The 21543-nt window shown below is 58.8% G+C and overlaps 1 protein-coding gene across 9 annotated transcripts in view; it reads right to left on the minus strand.

Moving 5' to 3' along the window:
- Positions 1-21543, minus strand: part of CACNA1A (calcium voltage-gated channel subunit alpha1 A) — a 282305-nt gene that overhangs the window by 2035 nt on the left and 258727 nt on the right. For 7 of the 9 annotated variants that reach the window (XM_032396091.1, XM_032396095.1, XM_032396093.1 and 4 more), the window contains 12 exons: positions 20450-20600; positions 18886-19013; positions 16587-16683; positions 13946-14051; positions 5845-5952; positions 5624-5724; positions 4323-4432; positions 4072-4210; positions 3799-3912; positions 2438-2473; positions 1155-1341; positions 608-858 (listed from right to left, as the gene is read on the minus strand). In XM_032396091.1, coding sequence (XP_032251982.1) covers positions 608-858; positions 1155-1341; positions 2438-2473; positions 3799-3912; positions 4072-4210; positions 4323-4432; positions 5624-5724; positions 5845-5952; positions 13946-14051; positions 16587-16683; positions 18886-19013; positions 20450-20600 — 1528 coding nt within the window. Of the gene's footprint in view, positions 1-607; positions 859-1154; positions 1342-2437; positions 2474-3798; positions 3913-4071; positions 4211-4322; positions 4433-5623; positions 5725-5844; positions 5953-13945; positions 14052-16586; positions 16684-17568; positions 17666-18885; positions 19014-20449; positions 20601-21543 lie in introns of all 9 variants that reach the window. The other 2 variants (XM_032396096.1, XM_032396094.1) reach the window with 1 other exon arrangement.

Here is a 21543-nt window from a genome sequence, read left to right on the forward strand (position 1 = left end):
GTAGGGGGTGGAGGAGGAGGAGGGGGAGGAGGTGGAGGAAGAGGTGGAGGAGGTGGAGGGGGAGGAGGGGGAGGAGGAGGGGGAGGAGGAGGGGGAGACAAGGAGGGAGGGGAAGTCGAAAACCAACACAACAAAGTGAAAAGAGAAATGAGAAATGGAGTTTTGTAAGTTTCGGGGTTAAATAGCAGAAGTTTCAAAAATTACTCACAGGCGTCCAGAGGACAGAAATCATAATTGAAACAAAAACGGAAGCCGGGTTAAAGGAAAGCAAAAGGCAGCAGGCAGCCAGCGGGGGGCATGAGCCGTAAGGACCGCGCTGGCCAGAAACTCAAACGTGATCCACAACCAAAGAGGAAGCAGCTGCGGGGGAGGGGACGGCAGGCGGGCAGGGGGGCTGGGGGGGGCAGAGTGGGGAGCCAGAGTGGCTGGGGGCAGTGCCTACTCCTGCCCGGCTCCCCCAGGGGGCTTGGGGACCCCAATGGTGGGCAGGGGCAGAGGTCACAGTGGGGAGGGAGGACCCTGCCTAGCGTGGCTATTTGGTGTGCCCCCCAGCCCCCACACCGGTCTCCCAGGGGCTCGGGTCAGGGGCACCCGGTGCCACACCCACCTGCCGGTGCGCCATGTGTTCTCGGCCCTCGCTGGGCGAGCGGGACCAGCGTTGGTCCCGGGCCCGGGCCCGGCCATGGTCAGGCCGCTCCTGGGCATAGCGCTCCTTGTCGGAGGGTGGGGGGTGGTGGTGGTGGTGGTGGTGATGGTGCTGCCGATGCTTCCGGTCCTTGGGCCGGCCCCGCTCCTGGTCTCGCTCCTTAGATGGCAGGTCCCCGGACTGGGTGGTCATGCTCAGGTCTGTCCCCAAGCCTGGGCCGAGTGGTTGGGGTCAGACAAACAGATGGCCGTGAAGGAGGGGGGTGGGTGGGGATGTGCGCCCAGGAGGCCACCCAGGGGGTCTGTAGGCTCTAGAGAGGGGCCCCTTCCCCTGGACTGCGGAGGTCTAGCAGCAGCTGGCCGAGCTCGGGGCCCCTTGCTCCTGTCCCCTGAGAGTCCTGTTCCTCATCCGGGCCTCTCCTTCCTTTCTCCCTCAATGTTTGCCTGGCTCTGCCTTACCCGCCCCCCCCAACTCTCCTCTGTCTCCTGGGTCCCACGGGGCAGCCCACCTGTGTCCACGTCTGTGTAGCGGCCCAGGGAGCGCTCAGAGGCTCGGTGGCCGCGGTCCCGCCGCCGCTGATGGTGCCGCTGGTTCTCCTCGGGCGGCACCCTCTCCAGGGAGTAGTCGTCCAGGCGCCGGGCCTTGGGGCCCAGCACGGAGGCTGAGCGCTTCATGGGGCTGGTGTCTGAGATGGTCTGGGGGGGTGGACAGGCCAGCGGGCCAGGGTCAGCGGCCTGCACCAAGTGGTCCCGGTCTGTCCTGCCCCATCAGCCCTCAGTGACCGGGTGTGACCATCTGGGGCAGAGTCCGCGTGGGCCATGGGGCTCGGCTTCTGATCCACCAGCGTCCCAGGACGTCTCTGCCTCCTCCCAGGCCGGGCCCAGGTTCCGGCCAGAGGGCCCTATCCGATCCCCACCCCCAATCCCGCTGCTTCTCAGGACCACCCCTGGGAGGTACCACCCAGCCCTGGGCGTCCAGCCATGGACAGGCAGGTGAGCTGAAGGGGACAGCTTTCCCCATCCAGAGTGCCACGTGCGGGCACGGGGCAGTAGGGCCCTGCGCTCACTCCTGCCTACTCTCCTCCTACAGCGGAGGTCAGGCCTCCTATGTGCTTGGGGTGCCCAGTATCCCAGCTCACTGTCCTTCTTCGGCCTAGCTGGGACCGGGCTTTCCTGGTCACCCAAGTCTGGCTCCTATACTAGCCCTTGACGGGTTGCCCTGGCATCTGAGACCCTGGGGGGACCTGCTCCTCTTGGCCTGCAGCCTGGGAGCCTGCACGAGCTGGGCGAGCTGTGCCCACCGGGGTCAGACCCCGGAGAGGGGCCTGGGGTTCTCTGCTGCCAGAAGAGGAGAGGAGAAAGACCACACCCAGCGCTGGACTGGCCGAATGGCCAGTGGCCCTGCAGTTTTAAGGGACATAGGGCTTCGGCACCAGAGGGTCAGGGGTGGGTGAGGGGAACGAGCCTCTGAAAAGGAGTGGGCCAGGCGGTGCAGATCAGGCTTCTTAGAAGGATGGCACCTCCTGGCTCGGGGGGGGGGGGGGGGGGCGGAGGAGGGGGGGGGGGGCCTTGGGGGGGAGGATGGGGGAGTGGGGGGGCAGTCCCACTCCCCCCGGCAGGGCACACAGAGGACACAACACACAAGGATGGGGCTTCATGGGGGAGGGGGGGTGCAGTCTGCAAAGAAAGGGTGGGGTCCAAGGGGTGGAGAGATGACAGGACTCCCACGAGGGGGGGTGGGCGGGAAGAGGGGGCCGGAGCCCAGCTGGGAGGCGGGCGGCGCGGTACATACACTGAGGTTATTCCCACGTGGCCGGCCCCTTCTCCTCTGTCACAGCCCCACGGGATGGTGCACACAGAAAAACAGAAAGAAGAAAATAAATATAAAAGCCAAGAGGGAGAGTGAGAGGTGGTACATGGAGATGCCAGAGTTGGGGAGAGGAACCTGGGCAGTGGAGGGGGAGAGCAAGGGAGGCAGGGAAAGAGGCTAAAGTCCCTGGTGCGTAGGTGACCCCAGGCCCGGCTGGCCAGCCTCCCAAGGGCACAGAGGAGACAGACAGGAGACACCACAGACAGACAGATGGCAGAGGCACGAGACCGACAGATGGGATGGCGTGGCCACAGGCCCCTGGCCCTGGGCTCTGCCTCATGCAATGCGCCCCAGCCCTGGCTCCGGCTGACACTCAAAGCTTGGGGAGGGGGTGGCCATCAGCCAGCTTGTCTGGACTCTCTCTTGGGGCCCAACAACTCCATCCTCGGGGTGGACGGGGGGGCGGCGCTGACAGCCACATGCAGCTAGGTGCCCCCCAACCCAAGTTCTCCGCAGCCAGAGGCCAGGTCCCTGAGCCACCGTGGCCCAGCCAGGCACAGCACAGCCTTCACCCCCCGTGCAGACGCCCCGGCACAGCACACGGGAAGCCCGCCCCAGCCAGACATGCCACCCTGCCTCTCAGGCTGGGCGGGCAGCCAGCCATGCTTCTGGCTTCTGGTCCCTCTGTCCCCGCGAGCCTGGGACAGCGGGATCCTGTGCCCTCCCCCCCCCCACTAACCAAGTGGGCGCTGCAGCTCAGCCACACACAGGCACACGCCTCTGTCCCTCCCCAGTGGCCCCCACAAAGACCAGACGGGAAATACAAACCCCAGCTGCCCCCAGGCCCACCCCAGACTCTGCTTCCAGGTCCTAGGACCTGCCAAATTCCTGATAGCAGAACTGTGTGCACGCGTGTGCGTTCGCGTATGCAGTATGAGCACATACGTCCATGTAGTGCGTGTGTGTGTGCATGTGTGTGCATGCCTGCGTGTGTGTTCTTGATTGCAGCTCACCGGGCCCTGACACATCACTGCCCCCCCACACCCCCACGTGTCCTCCATATCCTCTTGCCTTGGCATCTCCAAACCGGGTAGATGGAAAGCACTTGGCAGGGACGACTGTATCCTGCCCCAGGGGAGCCCCTGCCCCTCTCTGCCCGCCATCAGGGAGGAGGTAAGAGGGCCAGGCCTTCCGGGCACTCCAGTGTGGGCCTGCCCCCTGCTGCTGAGGCTGCAGGGGGCCCCACCCCAGCAGGGGTCACAGAGGAAAGAGATGCTCTGGGCTGCGTGTTGGAGCCCGGGGGGCCTGAGTTCAGCCCCAGGGGGGTGGCTGAAAGCCCTCACCTGGTTCTCCGCGGGGAGGCGGGGCATGGAGGCAGCCCGGGCCTGGCCTTCCGTGGGGAGGTAGTGCTCACTGTCCGAGTAGCCATCTCGGCCCATCTCTCGCAACTCCACAGACTGCGGGGGCAGAGGGCAGGGCCAGGTGAGTCCTGCGGCCTGTCGGGCCCCGGGGTGGCCTGGTGTGGGTGCGGCTGCGGCTGTGGGGCCCACATCCTTCCCTCCTGTACTGCTTGCGCCTGGGAGCTGGGAGGCGGTGGGGCGGGGGGACAGAGGCACCTGGGAGTTGGGCTGGCTGTTGGGCATGTCGGTGGGAGGTCCCCGCTCTGGGCTCCATGTTCCTGTCTTCTGGAACATCTCCTGGGCTCGCTGGGTCACCCAGGACGGGCTCTCCTTGATACCACTTTCATGAGCCATCCTGTGTTGGGGGACAGAGGGCAGGGTGGCCGTGGGCGCTCCAGGGGCGTCCGCACTGGGGAATGGTGCCCCCTGCCCTTCCATCCCCACCTCCTGGCCAGAGCCACACTCACAGGCCTCCACCTGGGTCCAGCTGGGAGGAGGGGAGGGCGTTCTGGCCGGGGCCCCCCTCCTGTGTTGGAGATGGGGGCTCCATGCGCTGGAACATGAGTGGTGTCCGGTTCTGGAGAGGCAGAGAGCAATGTGCGGGCACGGGGTAGAGAGGCACAGGGAGTAGGTTGGGGAGGGTGTTCAAGGCTCAGGGTCTGGCCAAAGCTGCAGCTAAGAGACAGCCAGGAGGTTGTGCAGAGGACGCTCAACACTCCCCCCGCCCCCTCAGCCCCCCAGCCCAAGTCATTCTTGACACCCCCGACACACACACACACACACACACACACACACTCTCACACTCAGGTCCGATCCATCAGCCAGTCCAGTAGACTCCTCCTTGCAAGTCCATGCAGAATAGGATCACTTCTCACCCAGGTCTGGCCCCACGGCCTCACCTGGACCAGGCCATTCGCCTCCTCCCAGGTCTCCCTGCTCCAGCCCTTACCTGCCATGGCCACCAGAGGGCGCCAGCGATCACCTGAGTGTGGTCACTTCCCTCCTCTAAGAGGAGCTGCCCCGGTTCCCATCTGACCCAGGGCAAAAGTCAAAATTCTCCCCAGGGCCCCCAAGGCTCTACACAGTCTGCCCTGTCGCCTCCCCACCCTCGTCTCCATTCTTTTTTTTGAACCCACCACCCTGAGTTCAAGACCTGAGCTGAGATCGTGAGTCAGGCGCTTTACAACTGAGCCGCCCAGGCGCCCCCTTCCCACCACTCCTGCTCACTGTGTTCCGCCATATTGGCCCTATCGCTGTTCTCCAAGCTCAAAGTCCTGCCACAGGGCCTCTGCGCTGGCTGTTCCCTCCGCCTGGAGTGCTCTTCCCTCAGATATCTACATGGCTCACTCCCTCTCCTTTTCTTTCAGGTCTCTGCTCCACATCACCTCCTCTGGGAGGCCTCCCTGATCACCTGTTTGTAACTGCATCCATCTCCCCCGGCACTCCTTCTCACGGCATTTACTGTTTCCTGCCATGTTCGTCATTTATTATGGTTGGCATTTCCCCAACTGCAGTGTCCGCTCCGCAGGGATGGTCTGTTTTGCTCACAGCTGCACCCCCAGGGCTGAGAACAGCGCCGGGCACACAGTAGGTGCCCAATAAGTGTTGGCGGAACAGACGGATTCATCCAGGCCACCTCCTCAGCGCGGCCCTGCTCTTCGGTGACCTGTCCTGGGTCCTGGCCACACCCCGCTGCTCTGGTGTGTCACTGTGGGGCCCGCAGGGCAAAGGGCACCAGAGAGGAGGGCGCCAGGGCCCAGGGCCGTACCTGCTCCTCGCGCAGGGCCTGCAGCTTCTTGGCCTTGCTCTGCCGGTAGTACTCCATGATCATCATGGCCGCGTAGATCTTGCCCACGGTCAGGTCTGTGGCTGGGGGCACAGCGCAAGCTCCCCGTGGGCGGGGGCCCTGTCTGCACCCGCCTCCTCTCCCCCCGCCCCCTCCCATCCTGGCGGGGCAGAGCCCAGGGCCCGGCTAGCCGCGGCTCTTACACTTGTGAGGGGTGACCAGCAGGTCCAGCGTCTTCTGGGACAGGTTGGGCCAGATGGCCATCATCTCCTTCCTCAGCTCCGCGTCCATCTGCTGCTTGTCGGCTCCGCCTGCAACGTGGGCACAGAGAGGCCCTGACTGCCTGCCTGGGTGTCGGCCTCCGGGGGTAGATGCAAAGCCAGAGCTCCTGCCAACTCAAGCCCTGGAGTCCTGCTTCCCATGGGTCACCAGTTCCCTGTGGGCCTGTCCCAGGCGAGGAATGACCATGTGGGCTCTGGTCCATGGCGGGGCCAGGGCCGTGGAGTGGCTGCACGGTGGCCGGGGGCGGGGGGGATGTCAGCTTCAGGAGGAGCTAGATGGCGCAGGTCCCAACCTGCGCGGCTCAGGTATTAGTCTACCACTGTGTGCCTCAGTCTTCCCATCTGCAGAATGGGACGACAGCAGTAGGACCCACCTCACCGAATGTTTTGAAGATCAAAGCAGTTAATATGCGTGTAGCCTTAGGACGGTGTCTGCCGTAAGATTACTATAACAGCGGCCCAGGGGTCTGAGGGGGGCCCGGGGTGAGCCTCGGAGAGGCTGGGCTGTCCCAGAGCAGTCCTGATAGGGGAGGTTTCTCCCTCAACCAAGTCTCCCCTTCCATGGACGTGACCTCCAGCCACTGCTGATCCTTGGTCCCTCACCCCGGCCACGGTGGTCATTAAGGCTCTTTGCCAGCGATTCCTGGTCCCTCGTGCCTGACTGCACGGGAGCCTGACTCTTCCTGTCCCTGGGCTTGGCCAGAGGCCATGTGACGAGTTCTTGCCAATGAAGCGTGAGCGCACTGAGCCGCCACTTCGGGGCCAGGGCGTTTAGTGGCCAGTGAGGGACACTCCTGCGTTCTTTTTGCAAAACTCTGTCGCGGTGGCTGGTGAACAGAGGCCCCTGCCGACCCAGGAAGGACACAGAACAGGAGTGGGAAGCAAATCTTAGTCGGTTGGAGACCTCGGGGGCTGTTTGTTGCAGGACCACGTTCTCCTCCATCTTGACCGCTACACCAGCTGGGCCCCCACTTCTTCTGTTTCAGACCCTCCAACTCTGGGCACAGGGGCACCTTTCCAAACTTTTACCAGCAGGTATGGAGGGACAGAGCTAGAACAAGGGCCAGAAGGCCCCCGGTTGGGCCAAATATTAACCCTGTAGTTGCTGGACTGTGTGTGGGGGTGTCCAGGAGAGCGGCTGCCAGCCAGCAGAGAAGTTTCAGTGTTTTAGCAGCCATCCCCTGGGGCCTGCCAGCTGAGGAGCTGCTCCTAGCCCAGACGTCTGCCAGGCACTCTCTGGAGCTTTCGCTCATCTTCACCCATGTGACTCTGGTAAAGCTCAGAACCCGTTCTGGAGTGAGAGTATCGAGGCCACGCGGGACTGACCTGACTGGACTAGCACAGGTGCCTCTGCTCAGGGCTCCGTGTCCGCCCCCGCCCCGCCTCCACCACCAGGGGGCGCTGGTGGCCGTTCGAGTCAATCCTGCGCTTCCCTGCTCCGAGCCCTCCGCGCTCTGCTGTTCCCCTGGCTCTTGTGATTGCCCAAGTCCTCACCCTGACCCCACAGTTCCTCTACTTCCTCCCTTGCTCACTCTGTTCCAGACACACCGAGCTCGCTGTTCCTCAAACACGCCAGGCATGGTCCTGCCTCAGGGCCTTTGCTCAGGTTATTTCCTTTGCCAGGATCGTTCTTTCTACGAATGTCCACGTGGCTCCCTTCCTCACCTCCTTCAGGTCCCTGCCCAAACCCAAACGGGTCTTCTAGCTGGCCTCCCTCCCTGAAACAGCCCTCCCCCATCCTCTTGGATGCCCTTCTCCGGCTCTATTTTCTCTTCTTCCTACAAATCACCTCATGATGTTGTTCCCCATCTCACCCACTAGAGGGCGAACTCCCCACCGCTGGTGATGCAGGGGGCTGTGGTCACTTGGGCCAAGCTGCATGGGGGTGGGGCTGATTCGTGGGTCAGGACTCAGGTTGGGAGTTCAGGACTATCATGGGAGACCCTTGGGAAAATCTCCTGTGTAGTTAAACTCTTAAGATCCTTGACGCTAACCTATAGTTTTTCTTTCCTTATGGGAAGCTGCTGGAATTAACAGCTCTGTCTGATGGCCACTGTAGCTAAGTGAGGTGCCCGAGGGCTGTGTGGCTCCTTCTCAGAGACCCAGGAAGGGAAAAAAGAGAACATGACATTTCTTATTAAAAGTCATTTTCTCCTTCCAGCTTATATGTTTCCTGTCCCTTGTGAAGAAAAGGAACACACCTGTCATTGAGGACTGAATTGTGTCTCCCCCCACGAATTCCTGTTGGAGCCCTAAGCCCCATTGTTACTGCATTTGCAGGTAGGGCCTCTAAGGAGGTAATTAAAGTTACATGAGGTCATAAGGGTGGTCCCTGATCCCAGAGGCCTGGTGTCCCTATAAGAGAGAGGCACCAGGCCATGTGAGGACACAGCAAGAAGGTGGCGACCTACAAGCCGAGGAGAAGGCCTCACCAGGAACCAACCCCACTGGCACCTTGATCTTGGACTTCCAGCCTCCAGAACCGTGAGAAAATAAATTGTTTAAGCCGCCCCAACTCTGGTATTTTGTTACGACAGCCTGAGCAGACTGCTGCGCCCGTTCTTGGCATGTGAGTTAGGTAAGGGAGTCTGGGCAGGGCTTCTCAACCTAGTTATAGCACCGTGGACACTTGGGGAGGGATCATTCTTGGTTTGGGGGTCGTCCCATGCACTGTAGGGTGGCGAGCAGCCTCCCTGGCCTCCATGTTCTGGTATCAGTGGCACCTCCTTCCCCAAGTCCTGACAACCAAACCATCCCCAGACATTGCCAAGTGTCCCCTGGGGGACAGAACTGTCCCTTGGTTGAGAACCACCACCTCCGACTGTTTTCTGCTTCAATTCACTGGGGAGTCTCCCATTCGGGATTGTCATTCACATTTAAACAAAGGGAGAACCCTTCGGGGATTTCAAGGTGGCCTCCTGCTGGGGTCCTGGGGCTCCCTCCAGGCTGAAGTTCAGGCTTATTCCTCCTCCACGTACAGTTATTAACACCTGGGGGTTGGGTGGGGCAGGACCAGGAGGTCCTCCAGGACGCAGGCAACAGTCACCCACAAACCAGTTGTGTCCCAGGGTTTATCGTCCCGGGGTCCTCCCCTCCTGCCTCCCATTCCGCATGACGCTGGGCTCAGAGTCTGTCCCTGCAAGACATTTGGCAGCATCCCTGGCCCCTACACCCCAGATGCCACTGACACAGATGTGACAACCTCCCAGATGGGACAACCAAAAACGTCTCCAGACTGCCGATGTCCCCTGGGGGCAGGACTGCCCCCTGCTGACCTAGGGTTTGCCCCTCCCCCCACCTGAATTCCCAGCCCCCACCCCCCAGCTCTATCTTTTCCACTGCATGCCTCACCTTCCAACACGTTACATACTCCACGTATTTATCATGCTTATTGTTTGTTGCCTGTTTGCCTGAGCCCCGTGTGTCTTTCAGGGCTGTGTCCCACATACCAACGACAGGGCTGGGCGCACAGCAGGCACTCAATGAACGTTCTCGTTCAGTGAGCCACGGCCAACATGGCCAGCAGTTTTGGGTGGATAGCAACATGCCAGGAGGTCACCCTCTCTGGTGCACGCGGGGCAAAGCCGTTTAGCTCCCACGAGGCCCATCCGAGAACCTTCCAGGATCTGGCAGATCCCAGCTGCAGAGAGAGTCTGGTCTTTGTGGGGGGTTAAAGGGCAGGAGAGTGGCCTTTCAGCTGGTCAGCCATGTGGAGTCCTGAATGAGGCTCCGGGCTGGCCCTGGGTGGGGTTGGCCCGGACGGTGGCCCTTTCTAAGACAATGGCGGAGGCATTCCTGTTTTGGGAAGCTGAGATCCCCCCACAACCACTGGCATGTCAGGGCTGAGGACCACGCGGGCACGGGGGATGCCAGGCAGGTGCAGAGATGTCTGGTACTAGTTGGCTCTGGGTTTATCTTTTCTCCATGCACCCCCCGCCCCACCTGTCCGGGCTGGTAGCACACGGTGGCTCCGTGTTTCTACAGCTCTCGTGTGCTCTCCGCGGAAGTCTGAGTGGGTTTGGATCTGCTAATTGGGTTTCTGTCTGTTCAGGCGGGTGGTTGGCTCTGCCCTCAAAGCCCGGCCAGGGGGAGCAGGAGGGCAGGGGGGCAATGAAGGGACACAGACTGAGTCCCTTGGAGGGAGAATTCAGGGGTTCAGACACAACATCCAGGAAAAAGAGAAACATGAAGAGAGAAGGATTTTCCCCAAAGATGAGATTCTCCTGGGTGTGGAGAACAGAGGGGTGGGGAGGAGGGAGAGACAGACAGAGGAGGGAGAAGGACAGACTGAGAGGGGACACAGAGGTGAGCAGAGGGACCTGCCCTCTCTCTCCCAAGTATCTAGCTAAGAATGGCCTCCCAATTTTTGGAGGATCTGAATGACTGAGGTTAATCCATTCTCCCATGCTGCCCTCTGCCTGCTGGAAAGGAGCTCAGTATGTTTAGAGGTAAATTGAGCAGTTGGACAAAAAAAAGTGTTATACTTTTAGCCCGCCTGAGACTCAAGTCAGCTAAAAAGGTTGTGATTGTCATCACTGTTGTAACTGTTGTCCCCAAGCACTCAGCGGACCTTCCTTAATCCCAGAGTCTGGCTCAGCTGTCCCCGTGGAGCTCTGGGAGGGCCTGGTGCCTTCGCCAAGGTCAGGACGAGGAGAGGTCCCTGGCTCAGAGACGCCGGGGGCATGACCCTCCAGGAACTGAGTAGCATCTGGAGTATCAGTGACAATAACAACAGCTAAACTCAGGCACATCCCCAGGAGCCTTTGAAATCCTCACATGGGTAATCTGGGGGGTGTCGTGGAGACTGGCCTGACTGGGGTCCCACAGAAGGTAAAGGACCACTCAGCCTTCCGAGAAAGAAAGGACTGCTCCCTGACTGGCTCCTGGGAAGTCACCTCTAAGTCCTTAGAGTGTCCTGCATGATGAAAGTGTCTTGGTTTATCTGAGGGCCTTGGGCACACAAGATAGTTTATCCCAACAATGGGATTTATGGTGGGGGCCTTGGGCCGTGTGACCCACCATCAGTGTGACCTCTGGAGGGGCCAGAGTCTGAGTAACTAAGGTCCGCCAGGCCTCCACGGCCAACCCCCAATGCACACTCTGGTCACCAAAGCGCGGGTGGGCTTCCGTGGTTGGCCACACTTCATCTGGGCTGTCACACCCTGTTGCTGGGGGCATCAGTGCTGCCCACGTGACTCACCTGGGAGGGGACACCTGGAAGTCTGCGCCTGGTCTCCCCTGGGCCCTGACCCCTGTGCCTCTGCTTTGCAGATTTTAACCGGTATCCTTCTGTTGTAATAAACCATAACTGTGAGTCCAACAGGGCCTCTCGGTTCTGAGTCTTTCTAGGGAATCACTGAATCTGAGTCTTGGGTTCCCTCAGGACCCCTGAACAGGTCTCCAGAGAGAAACAGCAGCTGGGTCACAAAGGCATCGCAGACCAAGAGTGGGTGCACTGTTAGACCCATTTTATAGGTACGGGAAGCATGGCAGGCAGAATTCTAAAGCTGCCCCTGCCTCTTGCCCCCCCCACCCCAGGATTCTGGTTATTCGATCAAATGCTAGTCTAGGGACTGCCGGGAAAGGCCTTTGCAAATGTAATTTAAAGTCCCACGTCAGCTGTAAGATACAGGGCTTATCTGGGTGGGCCTGACCTAATCAGGTGAGCCCTTGCAAAGCTGAGTGTTTTCTCCAGCTCGTGGCAGGAGAGGTCAGACAGTTTTGGAGTACAAAAAAGATGAGATGCATCCCTGGGAGCTAAGTGCAACCTCTGGCTGAACCCCAGCAATGAAGCAGGCCCTTAGTCCTACACCCACAAGTGACTGAATTCTGCCCACGCCTGAGTGAGCCTGAAAGTACATTTCCCCCAAGAGCTTCCAGAGAAGAGCCCAGCCTGGTGAACAGCTTGATTTTGGCCTTGTGGGACCCTGGAGAGCCCAGCTGAGCTCACCTAGATTTCTGACCGACTGGACTAAAAGCTACTCAGTGGGTGTTTTAAGCTGTTACGTTTGTGGTCATTTGTTACATGGCCTAGCTAGCTAATATGTGGACTGAGGCTTGGAGAGTGTGAGATCACCTGCCCAGGTTTACAGCGAGGACAGGGCAGGGCAGGTGGGCAAGATGAGCCCACAGAACATAACTCTTTTGCTTGATTATAAGAAATCTGCTGCCTGCCCTTCTGCTTCCTCCCCTCCCTGGGCTGGGACCTAGACGAGCTTCGACCGCAATGATGAAGAAACAGTCTTGGGAGCGCAGAGCCACAAACAGCCAGAACCTGGGCCCAGATTTCTGCCGTGCACTGAGCTGCCTGACAGGCCTGAGCCGCTCACCTCTGACTTACTGCATGAGGAAGAATTTCCAGGCTGTGCCGGACAAGGGCCTGATCCCCGCCCCCCACTTCTGCTCTCCCCTGAGCCATATCTTAGCTCTTTCTGATTCTCTCTTGCTATTGTAGAGGGCTCCTTCTGCTCTCTGAACCTTCACCTGCCTGTTTCCTGGCTATGTCTGTCCTCAACCTACTCCCCTCTGCCGGGCACTGTCCCAGTGGAAGCTGCTGACTGCCCTCCTGGAAAACCTTCCACCTCCCCAGCAACTTCTGGCCTTGCCTCCTCCTCGCCCTTGCCTCCTCCTCACCCTCTTCCCCATGCCCCGTGACCCTGGAAGGAATGCGGGTCCCTGAAGTTCTGTCTTCCTTCCTCTTGACCTCCTGATGGCTTCAGCTGGTAGAGCCCTGACCTCTCTCTTTGGCCACCCCCCACGATTTCCAGCCCAGTGCTGGACGATGCGCTCAGCCTTCTGTCAGCCCCCTTGCCCCCCGACGACCCGCGTGCACCTCTCTCTCTGCCCTGCTGTCCCATTGGCTGCCAAGTCACATCGGGTCTACTGTCAGGCCTCCAAACCCCATTCCAGGTGGTGGTGGGGGGCCTGACCCCTCCCCCAGAGCTGCCTGTCACAAAATCCACCGTCACTCTTAGTCCTTGTCTTCCTTGGCTGCTGGGCGGTGCCTGACATGCTGGAGACATTCTCCAGAAGCCCACACCACCCTGGCCTTCACTCATATCCCTGGTCGCCCCTTCTCTGTCGCCTCTAACCCTGCGGTGGCCCCGGGCTGTCCTGGTGTGGGGGGGGGGTCTCTCAGCTCACACTCATCTCCTTGGAGAGCTTGTCCGTCTCCTGTCAGCGTCTGATGCCTCCTGACTTTTCACCTTCAGTGCAGCCAGGAAAACTCATTCCCTCACCTCCTTCAGAACCTTCCTGGGGAGGCATCCCCCACTGGACATATAAGCTGGAGAGTCCTCTGCCTACTGTGTCTCCAGGCCGACACTGACCTCCTGCCCTTCCTTCGCCCCGAACCTACTCCTCCCACCTTTCCCTTTCTCTGGCAACAACAGCTATGTCCTTCTTGTGGTTAAGCCCTAACCCCTGGGGGTGGACTTGACTCCTCTCTTTCTTTCACCCCCTCCATCGGCCATTGGCTGGGTCAGCTCCCAAGAAATATCCAGAACCGGAACACTCCATATCCAGAGTCTAGTCAGCCGTCCTGCGTTCCCCTGGATTATGTCAGTGGCCTCCACTGTGACCTCCTCCCAGTCCATTCTGCCCTGTGGCCAGAGGGAGCCCGTTCAAACGTGAGTCCGGTCAGGCACCCCCTCGCTCAGAGGGCGAGTCAGTTCAACACAGCGGTGGATAGCCTCCTACCTCAGGGCCTTTGTACCTGCTGGTCTCTCTGCCTGGAGCACTTTCTCCCCAGGGGTCCACGTGACTCCTTCAGACCCTCCCCGGCGAAGCCCCTCCCACTGCAAGCGGAAGCCCCCCGCGCCCCGACACTGAGAGCAGTGCCCGGCGCACAGGAAGCATGCGCGGATGTTTGCCGAGTGAGCGGGTGGCTGGGAGGAAGATCAGGACCCGGCAGCCGTGCCCCCGGTTTCTGGTGGCAAGTGCGATCCCTGGCTGCCCACGGCTCTCCCCTCCCAGGCCCCCATTCCATCCTGTCCTACCTCTCTGTTCCCGCCCCTGCCCTTACCCTTGGCGATCTTGATGTCCAGGGCTGTGCGGATCAGGGCCATGAGGGTAGAATTGAAGTGGACGGTGTTGTCGTCGGCCACGGGCAGATCCATGCGAAGGAGCCTCTACGGAAAACCCAAGGCGGGGGCAGTCATTGCCAGGCACCCCCTCCCGGTCCCCCGTGCGCCAGACCCACACTACCCAGGGAGCCCCAGGAAGAACTCTGAAGCCGGTGGCAGAGGTGCCCCCCACTCACAGGCTACCTGTCCCCTGCGCTCTGTTTACCGATTTTCCTTGGTGGCCCGCGGGGAGAGCTCTGGGGCTCTCCTAGGCCACCAGGCTCTGCCCTCCCCTCTCCCGCACACTGGACCCCCAGATTTCCCAGGTTGGCCCAGACCCTTCCTTGCCCTGCCCCAGAGTTCTTCTGGACGGCGCCGTGCCATTCCGACCCCAAAGAAGCAGAGCGCAAGGCGGCTCGCAGCAGATCATGCAGCAGCCAGGCACAGGGGTCCACGGCCACGGCCGCCGGGGGGGCCGCCAGCTCCCACCTCCACCCGTGGCTCGGCCCAGACCAGACCAGATGGGCACAGACCACGTCATTCCTCTGAGAAGCAGGAGGCAGGCGGCCCCCGCTGACGGGGCGGCCCCTCACGGACATGCAGCGAGGCCGTGACACACAGAACAGACGGGGGACAGGGGCGCGCATGCAGACGGAATCTCGAGACTCATTCATAGCTCCGTGGAAAGTGTTTCTCAGGGGCATGTCCAGATCTTGGCTCTGTGCGATGGCAGGGGGGAAGGGTGAGGGGGCATTCCCGTGGCCCAAGGAAGAAAAGACTCCCCATGTCCCAAGCAGGGGCTCTGCTCCCCCATGCTTGGTGATGTAGGAGAGGATGCTGGACTGGTGGGCACCAGCCCAGGCTGAGGTGGCATGGAGATGGGGGTTGAGGGTGAGTTAGGCGCTCACTAGGGGATTCAGACACACGTCAGCAGGAAACACAGAGCTGGAGATGGGGAGAGGGATGGCAAACCCAGAACAGAACACAAGAGAGGGATTGGGGCAGGGCAGGGAGGGAGGTGGTAGGCAGAGAAACACACACAGACTGGGCTGCTGTGCACAGCTGTGCAGGTTGTGCACTGCACAAAGGGTTCACCGTCTTAGAAATCATGGATTTGTATATTTAAATGACAACTTTCCAGCTGATAACAAAGAAGTTTCTTGTTTTTGCCAGATGGGTGGATTACAACAATCTTCCAACAGATGAAATGTTCTGTGGAAGGGGTGTCCTTTTCAAATTTGCACAAAGGTGCCTTATGGACCCCTGGTGGCCCTGCACAGAGACCAGGAACGGAAGGGGGGTCATGCTCTCTCTCTCTCACACACACACACACGCACGCACACGCACACATGCACGCACACACACATGCACGCACACGCACATATGCACGCAGACAAGCAGAGACAAGAGAAGGTACAAAAGGAAAGCTAGAGTAAGGACAGGTGCTAGGAGAGGCTTGTCAAAGATGCTGGTGGAACAGCCTCTTCCCAGTCTTGACTGGGAAGGAGGAAGAGGAGGAATGAGGTTGCAGGGGGATGGAAACTTGAGGCAGGAAGGAACGGCATTAACAGAAGGGGAGGGAGGACTCTCACAGACACAGGGTGGGGGCCAAGTTGGATGGGAGAATAGGATGATGGGGCAATTTTCTGGTAGAGGGGGCGGCAATTTTAAAGGTCATCCCTGAACTTCTCGTGGATGAGCTGGAGGGAACAGAGCATCTGTCCTTGGGTGCCAAGGGAGATTCCGGGACAGGGGTCTGGAGGGGTGGCCCAGCCCAGCCGCCTAGCGGCAGGACCCCTGCTCCTTCAGCCAGCATGCACCATCCCCCGGTCGGCCATGGTGCCTGCCCGCCCCAGGCCCCCGCCAAGGCAGCGTGCATGGCCTGCATTAGGGTGCCACGGTCCAGGGGTCCAGCTGCGGCCTGCCTGCCCACTCTGGAACAATGGAGAGGCATGTTGGGGTGTCTGGGGGAGAATGGGTGGCATAGGGGTGGGGGCTTGGAAGCAACTTTTGGGGGGAGGGAGAGGGGGAGGGAGGAGAGGCTCCGGGTACTCCTTGGGAGGTCTCGAATCCCCTAAGGCCCTAGGTCAGAGATCAGCTTCAGGTGTATATGGGGGGGGGCACTGGACCTGGGGGCACAAGATACAAAAGATGGGGGGCAGGGCCTCGCCTTTTTGGGGTCAAAGCCCACCCCCCCCCAGCCGCGAGGTACCTGCCCCGGTCTGGGCCTGGGCGTGGGGGCCGCTCTGGGTGGGCAGAAAGGAGGCGAGGTGGCATTTCCTCTGAAGCATGTTTATGTCCAATTTGGTTCCGAGGGGACTGGGGGCTCCCCTCCCCCTCCCCCCTGGCGTATTGGCCATAATGGAGTCTCAAAACACCAAGACACACTCATCAGAAAAGACGGACACAGTGTGCTGCTTAGAGTCAAGGGACGGTCATGATCCATTTACTCGAGGAGGAAAGGGAAAAAAAGAAAAAGAAAAAGAGAAAAAAAAAAGAAGAAGAAGAGTAACTCTGGAAAAAGAGACTCGGCTGGTTGTTCCTGGTCAGCGCTGAAAAATCCCCAGTGCCCGACGCCGGTGGTCGGCAAGGGTAGACTACCTTGTAAGCCACTCTGGCCGGACACTTCTTCCCCAGACCCAGGGGCGGAGACATGTGTCTCAGCATCTGATACATGTCCGGGTAAGGCATGCGGCCCCTGGCAGCACCGAAAACAAAACGGGGTGGGAACGGAGAACCAAAGGAAGGGGTCGGTGGAGGAAGAGGGAGAAACGGAAGAAAAAAAATAAGAAAAAAAAAAAACAAAACCAAAACCAAACCAAAAAAAAAAAAAAGAAAAAAAAAAACCAAAAAAAAAACCAACCAAACCAAAAAAACCACACGAGCCGAAAAAATAGAGAGAGAAAGATGCAGAGAACAATAAAATAGGTGTTTTAAATAAATGGAAAACAGGAGGAAAAAAATGGAAGAAAAGGTCATTAAAAAAAGATTATTTCACTGCTCATGAGCAGGGAGAGAGAGAGAGAAAAGAGAAAAGTCAGATTCAATTTTGACTCTGAGCTATGGTTCTGGTGGGACTTGGAGGAAAGGTGGGGTCTCATTTTGGAGGGCCTGGCACAACGCTCTGGCTCAGTGTTATTTTAAAAATTGGGTCAAGTTCTCTGGTTTGGCTGAGGCTGGTCTCTGAGGGGGCCTAGACAGGGAGGCGGGGGCCGGGGCAGCGGGAGGAGGGCTGGGGGCTTTGGGAGGCAAAGGGTAGAGGGGGAGAGAGTGGAGGTGATGGGGGGGTCAATGCACAGTTCTGACCCCCCTTGATGTGTCTGATTTGGGGTGCCGTTGAGACCCTGGGATGGGCAGCTTCAGCTAAGAGCAAGCAGAAATGGCTGAAGGGAACAGAGAGGTATGTCCCATGCTTCATCGAGTCTACGTGACTGCATTCTGTTGGCTAAGAATTCTCTAGTTTAATGCAAGAAAGAGAGATGGCTCTGTTTTTTAGATATATATATATATGAAATATATATATTGAAGAACCCCAAGCCACACTCATTCCATGGATGCTAGCAGGTTTTAGTGGAATTCAAACCTTGCAAGCAACCCTATGAGGACATTTCTTGCCTAAGCCGAGAGGGGGAGATATCACGCGCAATAAACTGTACATATCCTTATAATGAATCCGACCACTGAAAGGAGAAGACAGGGGTTAGTGGAGGCCGGGGTCAGGCTGCGCTCACGGGCTGGCTCCCCGCGCACGCAGCAAGGTCATGACGCCAGGGGCTGGGGACCCCTGGCTTTGAAGGGCTGGGGGAGACTCAGGGATGAGGGAAGGTCCCCGAGCTGTTCCCAGACAGACTGGGGGCAGAGGGTCTCGGTTGGGGTGTGGGAAAGCTCTGGGCTGGGGGGTGGGGGGGCCCTCCCAGGGCCCAGGGCTCTCTCTGTATCTCCCTTCTCCATAATCTACATGGACTACACTGTGGGGAGGGGGAGCTCGAGGAATAGAGGATGGGGGACAGCATCCAACTGCTGTGACCTAAAATCAAAAGAGGAAGAGTTAGGAACCAGCCAAAAGTCAAGCTCCCAGACCCATGGCTCACCCCAGCCTCTCGGTCTCGTGGAGGACTTGTCTGGGGCTGCGGGAACAGCAAAGATGAACTCCTCCCCACCTTTCTCCTGAGGCCTCCCCTCCAGCACCCAGGCTGCCAAGAGCCCCCATTAATGCTTTCCCAGGCCCCAAGCCCAGCTCGAACTAGCCTCTTCAGTTAGTAGTTGGTGGGTGCCAAGGTTTGGGATGGCTCCTCTGAGCAGCTTCATGCTGCTCCCCACGTGTGCAGGGTGGAGAACAACCCTCTGGAACCACCACCTGTCAGTCCGTCAGGAGCACTCTGGTGCCCAAGGGTAGAAGAGCTCGCTCCCTTTGCGACCGTGACAATGCAAGAAACCCTGAGGCTCTGTGTCTTCGGCCCTGGTCTCCTTCGATCACTGTCCAGCACCACTCTGATCTCACGGCCAATCTCATCTGCCAAGGGAGCTAGACCGGCCCCGTTCCTATTGCTCCCAGGACAGCAGAGGCTGAGAGGCCTCTGGCTTCCTCCCCGGGGCCTGGTTAGCTTGTCCTCGCCATCCAGAGGCCTCTCAGTGAGGGGGACGCAAAATCCTCAATGCTTGATTCCTTTCCTCATCGCCCAGAAAGCCCGGGCCTTGGGCAGGTGGTCCTCAACCATTTCACCTGTAGTGCGTGAGGGCGCTGATTCTCATCTTTTTCCTCCAGGTTGACCACTCGGAGATTCCCAGCTAGCTCCCCAGGGACCCAATGCCCCAAAGTCTGGGGCCTGACCTAGCCTCGTGGGCTCTAGTGCCAGAGAAAGGTGGGCGATGTGGCTGGAAGGTGCGGATGACTCCTTACCATGCTGCGGGGTCGTACTCGGCCCAGACACGCACGTACTCATCCAGGTGGTGGGGACCCAGGATGGAGGAATCTCGGGTGAGGTACTCAAAGTTGTCCATGATGACGGCGACAAAGAGGTTCAGCATCTGTGGGGACCCCGGGGGCCGAGAGGGAGTGGGGGAGAGCGAGACACACCCAAACACACATACACGGAGGCCCAGAGAGAGAGAGGGAAGGAGAGGTGAGATGGGGAAAGGGAGACAGAGAAAGAAAAAGATGGGGGGATGGGGAAGAGAGACACACACTCACACAAGGAGCCCCAGAAACATGCCGAAATGGAGATGGGACAGAGAGACAGAGACAAAGACGGAGACAGAGAAATACAAAGAGACAGAGACCAATAGTGATGGACAGAGACAGAGCAGGAGAGAGAGGGGGGAGAGGCTACATGAAATGGGGGCCAAGCCCAAGGGACCGCCATGACCCCAAATCTCCCCACACCAGCCCCCCAACGAGGCCAAAGTCAGCGCTCCATGTGGGTTGTATTCCCAGCCCCAGCACAAAGTAAGCAATCGGCAACTATTTCCTGGATGGATTGATGGACGGACGGACGGATGAATTGATTTTCTTGCCCTCATCTACACCTGGTAACACCTTTTCATGTGTTCTTCTAGCCCTAGGTACACAGGGAGCTTGCATCATTTTGCCTCCAAGCCTTTGCAAATGTTGCTCCCTTACTGAACATCGTGATTTGTCTCCCCCTGGGTAGTAGCATCCGGGGAACCCTCCTCCTTCCCACGTAACAGGCTGTAGCTGGGTGTGGCCGACCCCTACTTTCTGGCTTCCCAGGCAGCAGTCATACAACCGAAGGCTGTGATTGGTTAAGGGGGGGCGCACAACCACAGGAAACCATCACCGTCTGCAAGTGTCCTGGGGCCGCAGACAGCCAGGGGCAGCGGGGTGGGTTGATCCACCCTCTTTTCCTTTTAATTCCCACAGCCAGGAATCCTTGGTGACTCCAGGGTTCTCTAGTTCTCTTTCAACCCCACGTAGCCAATCCCTGTATTAAGTCTCCTCTGCTTACAATATCTAGAGAGTTTCTGTTCTTCTGACTTCGCTCTGACTGCTCCAGAAGAAGAGGGGGGCATAACTAGCATCCTGTGTAACCAGCCGGGCCAGGGGACCAGCTCTCAGCTCCGCTAGTTTTTCTCTCAGTAAAACCCAGCCGTTCTCAGATGGGGGAGATTCTGCCCTTCCCCCCAACCCCAGGGGCACTGTCAATGTCGGGAGGCATGTTTGCTTATCACACCTGAGGGTGGAGGTCAGGCATGCTGCTAAACACACTGCAATGCACAGGACAGCCCCCCTGCCCCCCTACCCCGAGAACGAGCCAGCCCCAAATATCAACAGTGGCGACGTTGAGAATCCCTGGTTAACCTAATCCGCAGCCGGCTCAGAGACGCTCTGGAGGGAGCAAATCTGTGACACAGCCATATTCTAGAGAAACCTCTGCCCCGGAGTGGGAGCCAGGTCAGAGAGGCCTCCCCTCCCCGCTCCGCCCCCCATATGTGCACAGACTCACCAGAAATGAGCACAGGAAGATGAAGGAAACGAAGTAAAAATAAGCAAATTCATTGCCACACTCGGGAGTCAGGATGCCAGAGTTCTTATCACATGGCTTCCCGCTGAGGCAGGAAAGCATGATGTTGTGCCAAGCCTCGCCGGTAGCACTTCTGAGGAACGCAGAGGGGACATCATCAGGGACCTGGGCACCCAGCCCTGGACGCTAATATCCTTCAAGGATATTAGCACGGGGCTCTGGAGTTGGACTGACATGAGCTCAAGTTCTAGGTACGCCACCTTTTCTCTCTGGGAACTCAGAGAGGTGATTCTCATCCTTTAGCTGTGCATTAAAGTTCACGGTGGGGGGGCGGGGCTTTAAACAATGCTGATGCCAAAGTCCCACTCCCACAGGCTTGCTTTCAGTTGGTCTGGGGTGGGGCCTGGGGATGTAGGTAGGTATGTTTTAAAAGCTCCCGTTCCTCCAGGCAATAATCATCTCTTACTTCCTTCTCCCTAGGTCTCTGCTCCAGGCACACTGGGATCTCACTGTCTTCAAACATGTTGGCCATGCTCCTGCCTCAGGGCCTTTGCACTTGCTATACCTTCTGCCTGGCCTGCCTTTCTTCAGATATCCACGTGGTTCCCTCCCTCACCTATTTCTCTCACGTGTCACCTGCCTCCAGGGAGGCATGACCTACCAGCACTCCATTCCTTTAGATGTTGTTGCTAAATTAAAAAAAATTTTTTTTCTCATCCCCAAGTATGCATAATGTAAGATTTATCATTTTAGGGGTCCCTGGCTGGCTCAGTCGGTTGAGTGTCTGCCTTTGGCTTGGGTCATGATCCCAGAATCCTGGGATCTAGCTCCGCTCTGGACTCTCTGCTCAACTGAGAGCTTGCTTCTCCCTTTTCCTCTGCCTGCCACTCCACCTGCTTGTGCTCTCTCTCTCTAATAAATAAATAAAAATCTTAAAAAAAAAGATTGATTATTTTGGGCGCCTGGGTGGCTCAGTTGGTTAAGCGACTGCCTTCGGCTCAGGTCATGATCCTGGAGTCCCTGGATCGAGTCCCGCATCGGGCTCCCTGCTCGGCAGGGAGTCTGCTTCTCCCTCT

Source organism: Phoca vitulina, unplaced genomic scaffold, assembly GCF_004348235.1.
Source record: "Phoca vitulina isolate PV1807 unplaced genomic scaffold, GSC_HSeal_1.0 scaffold89, whole genome shotgun sequence".
NCBI classification, from domain to species: Eukaryota; Metazoa; Chordata; class Mammalia; order Carnivora; family Phocidae; genus Phoca; species Phoca vitulina.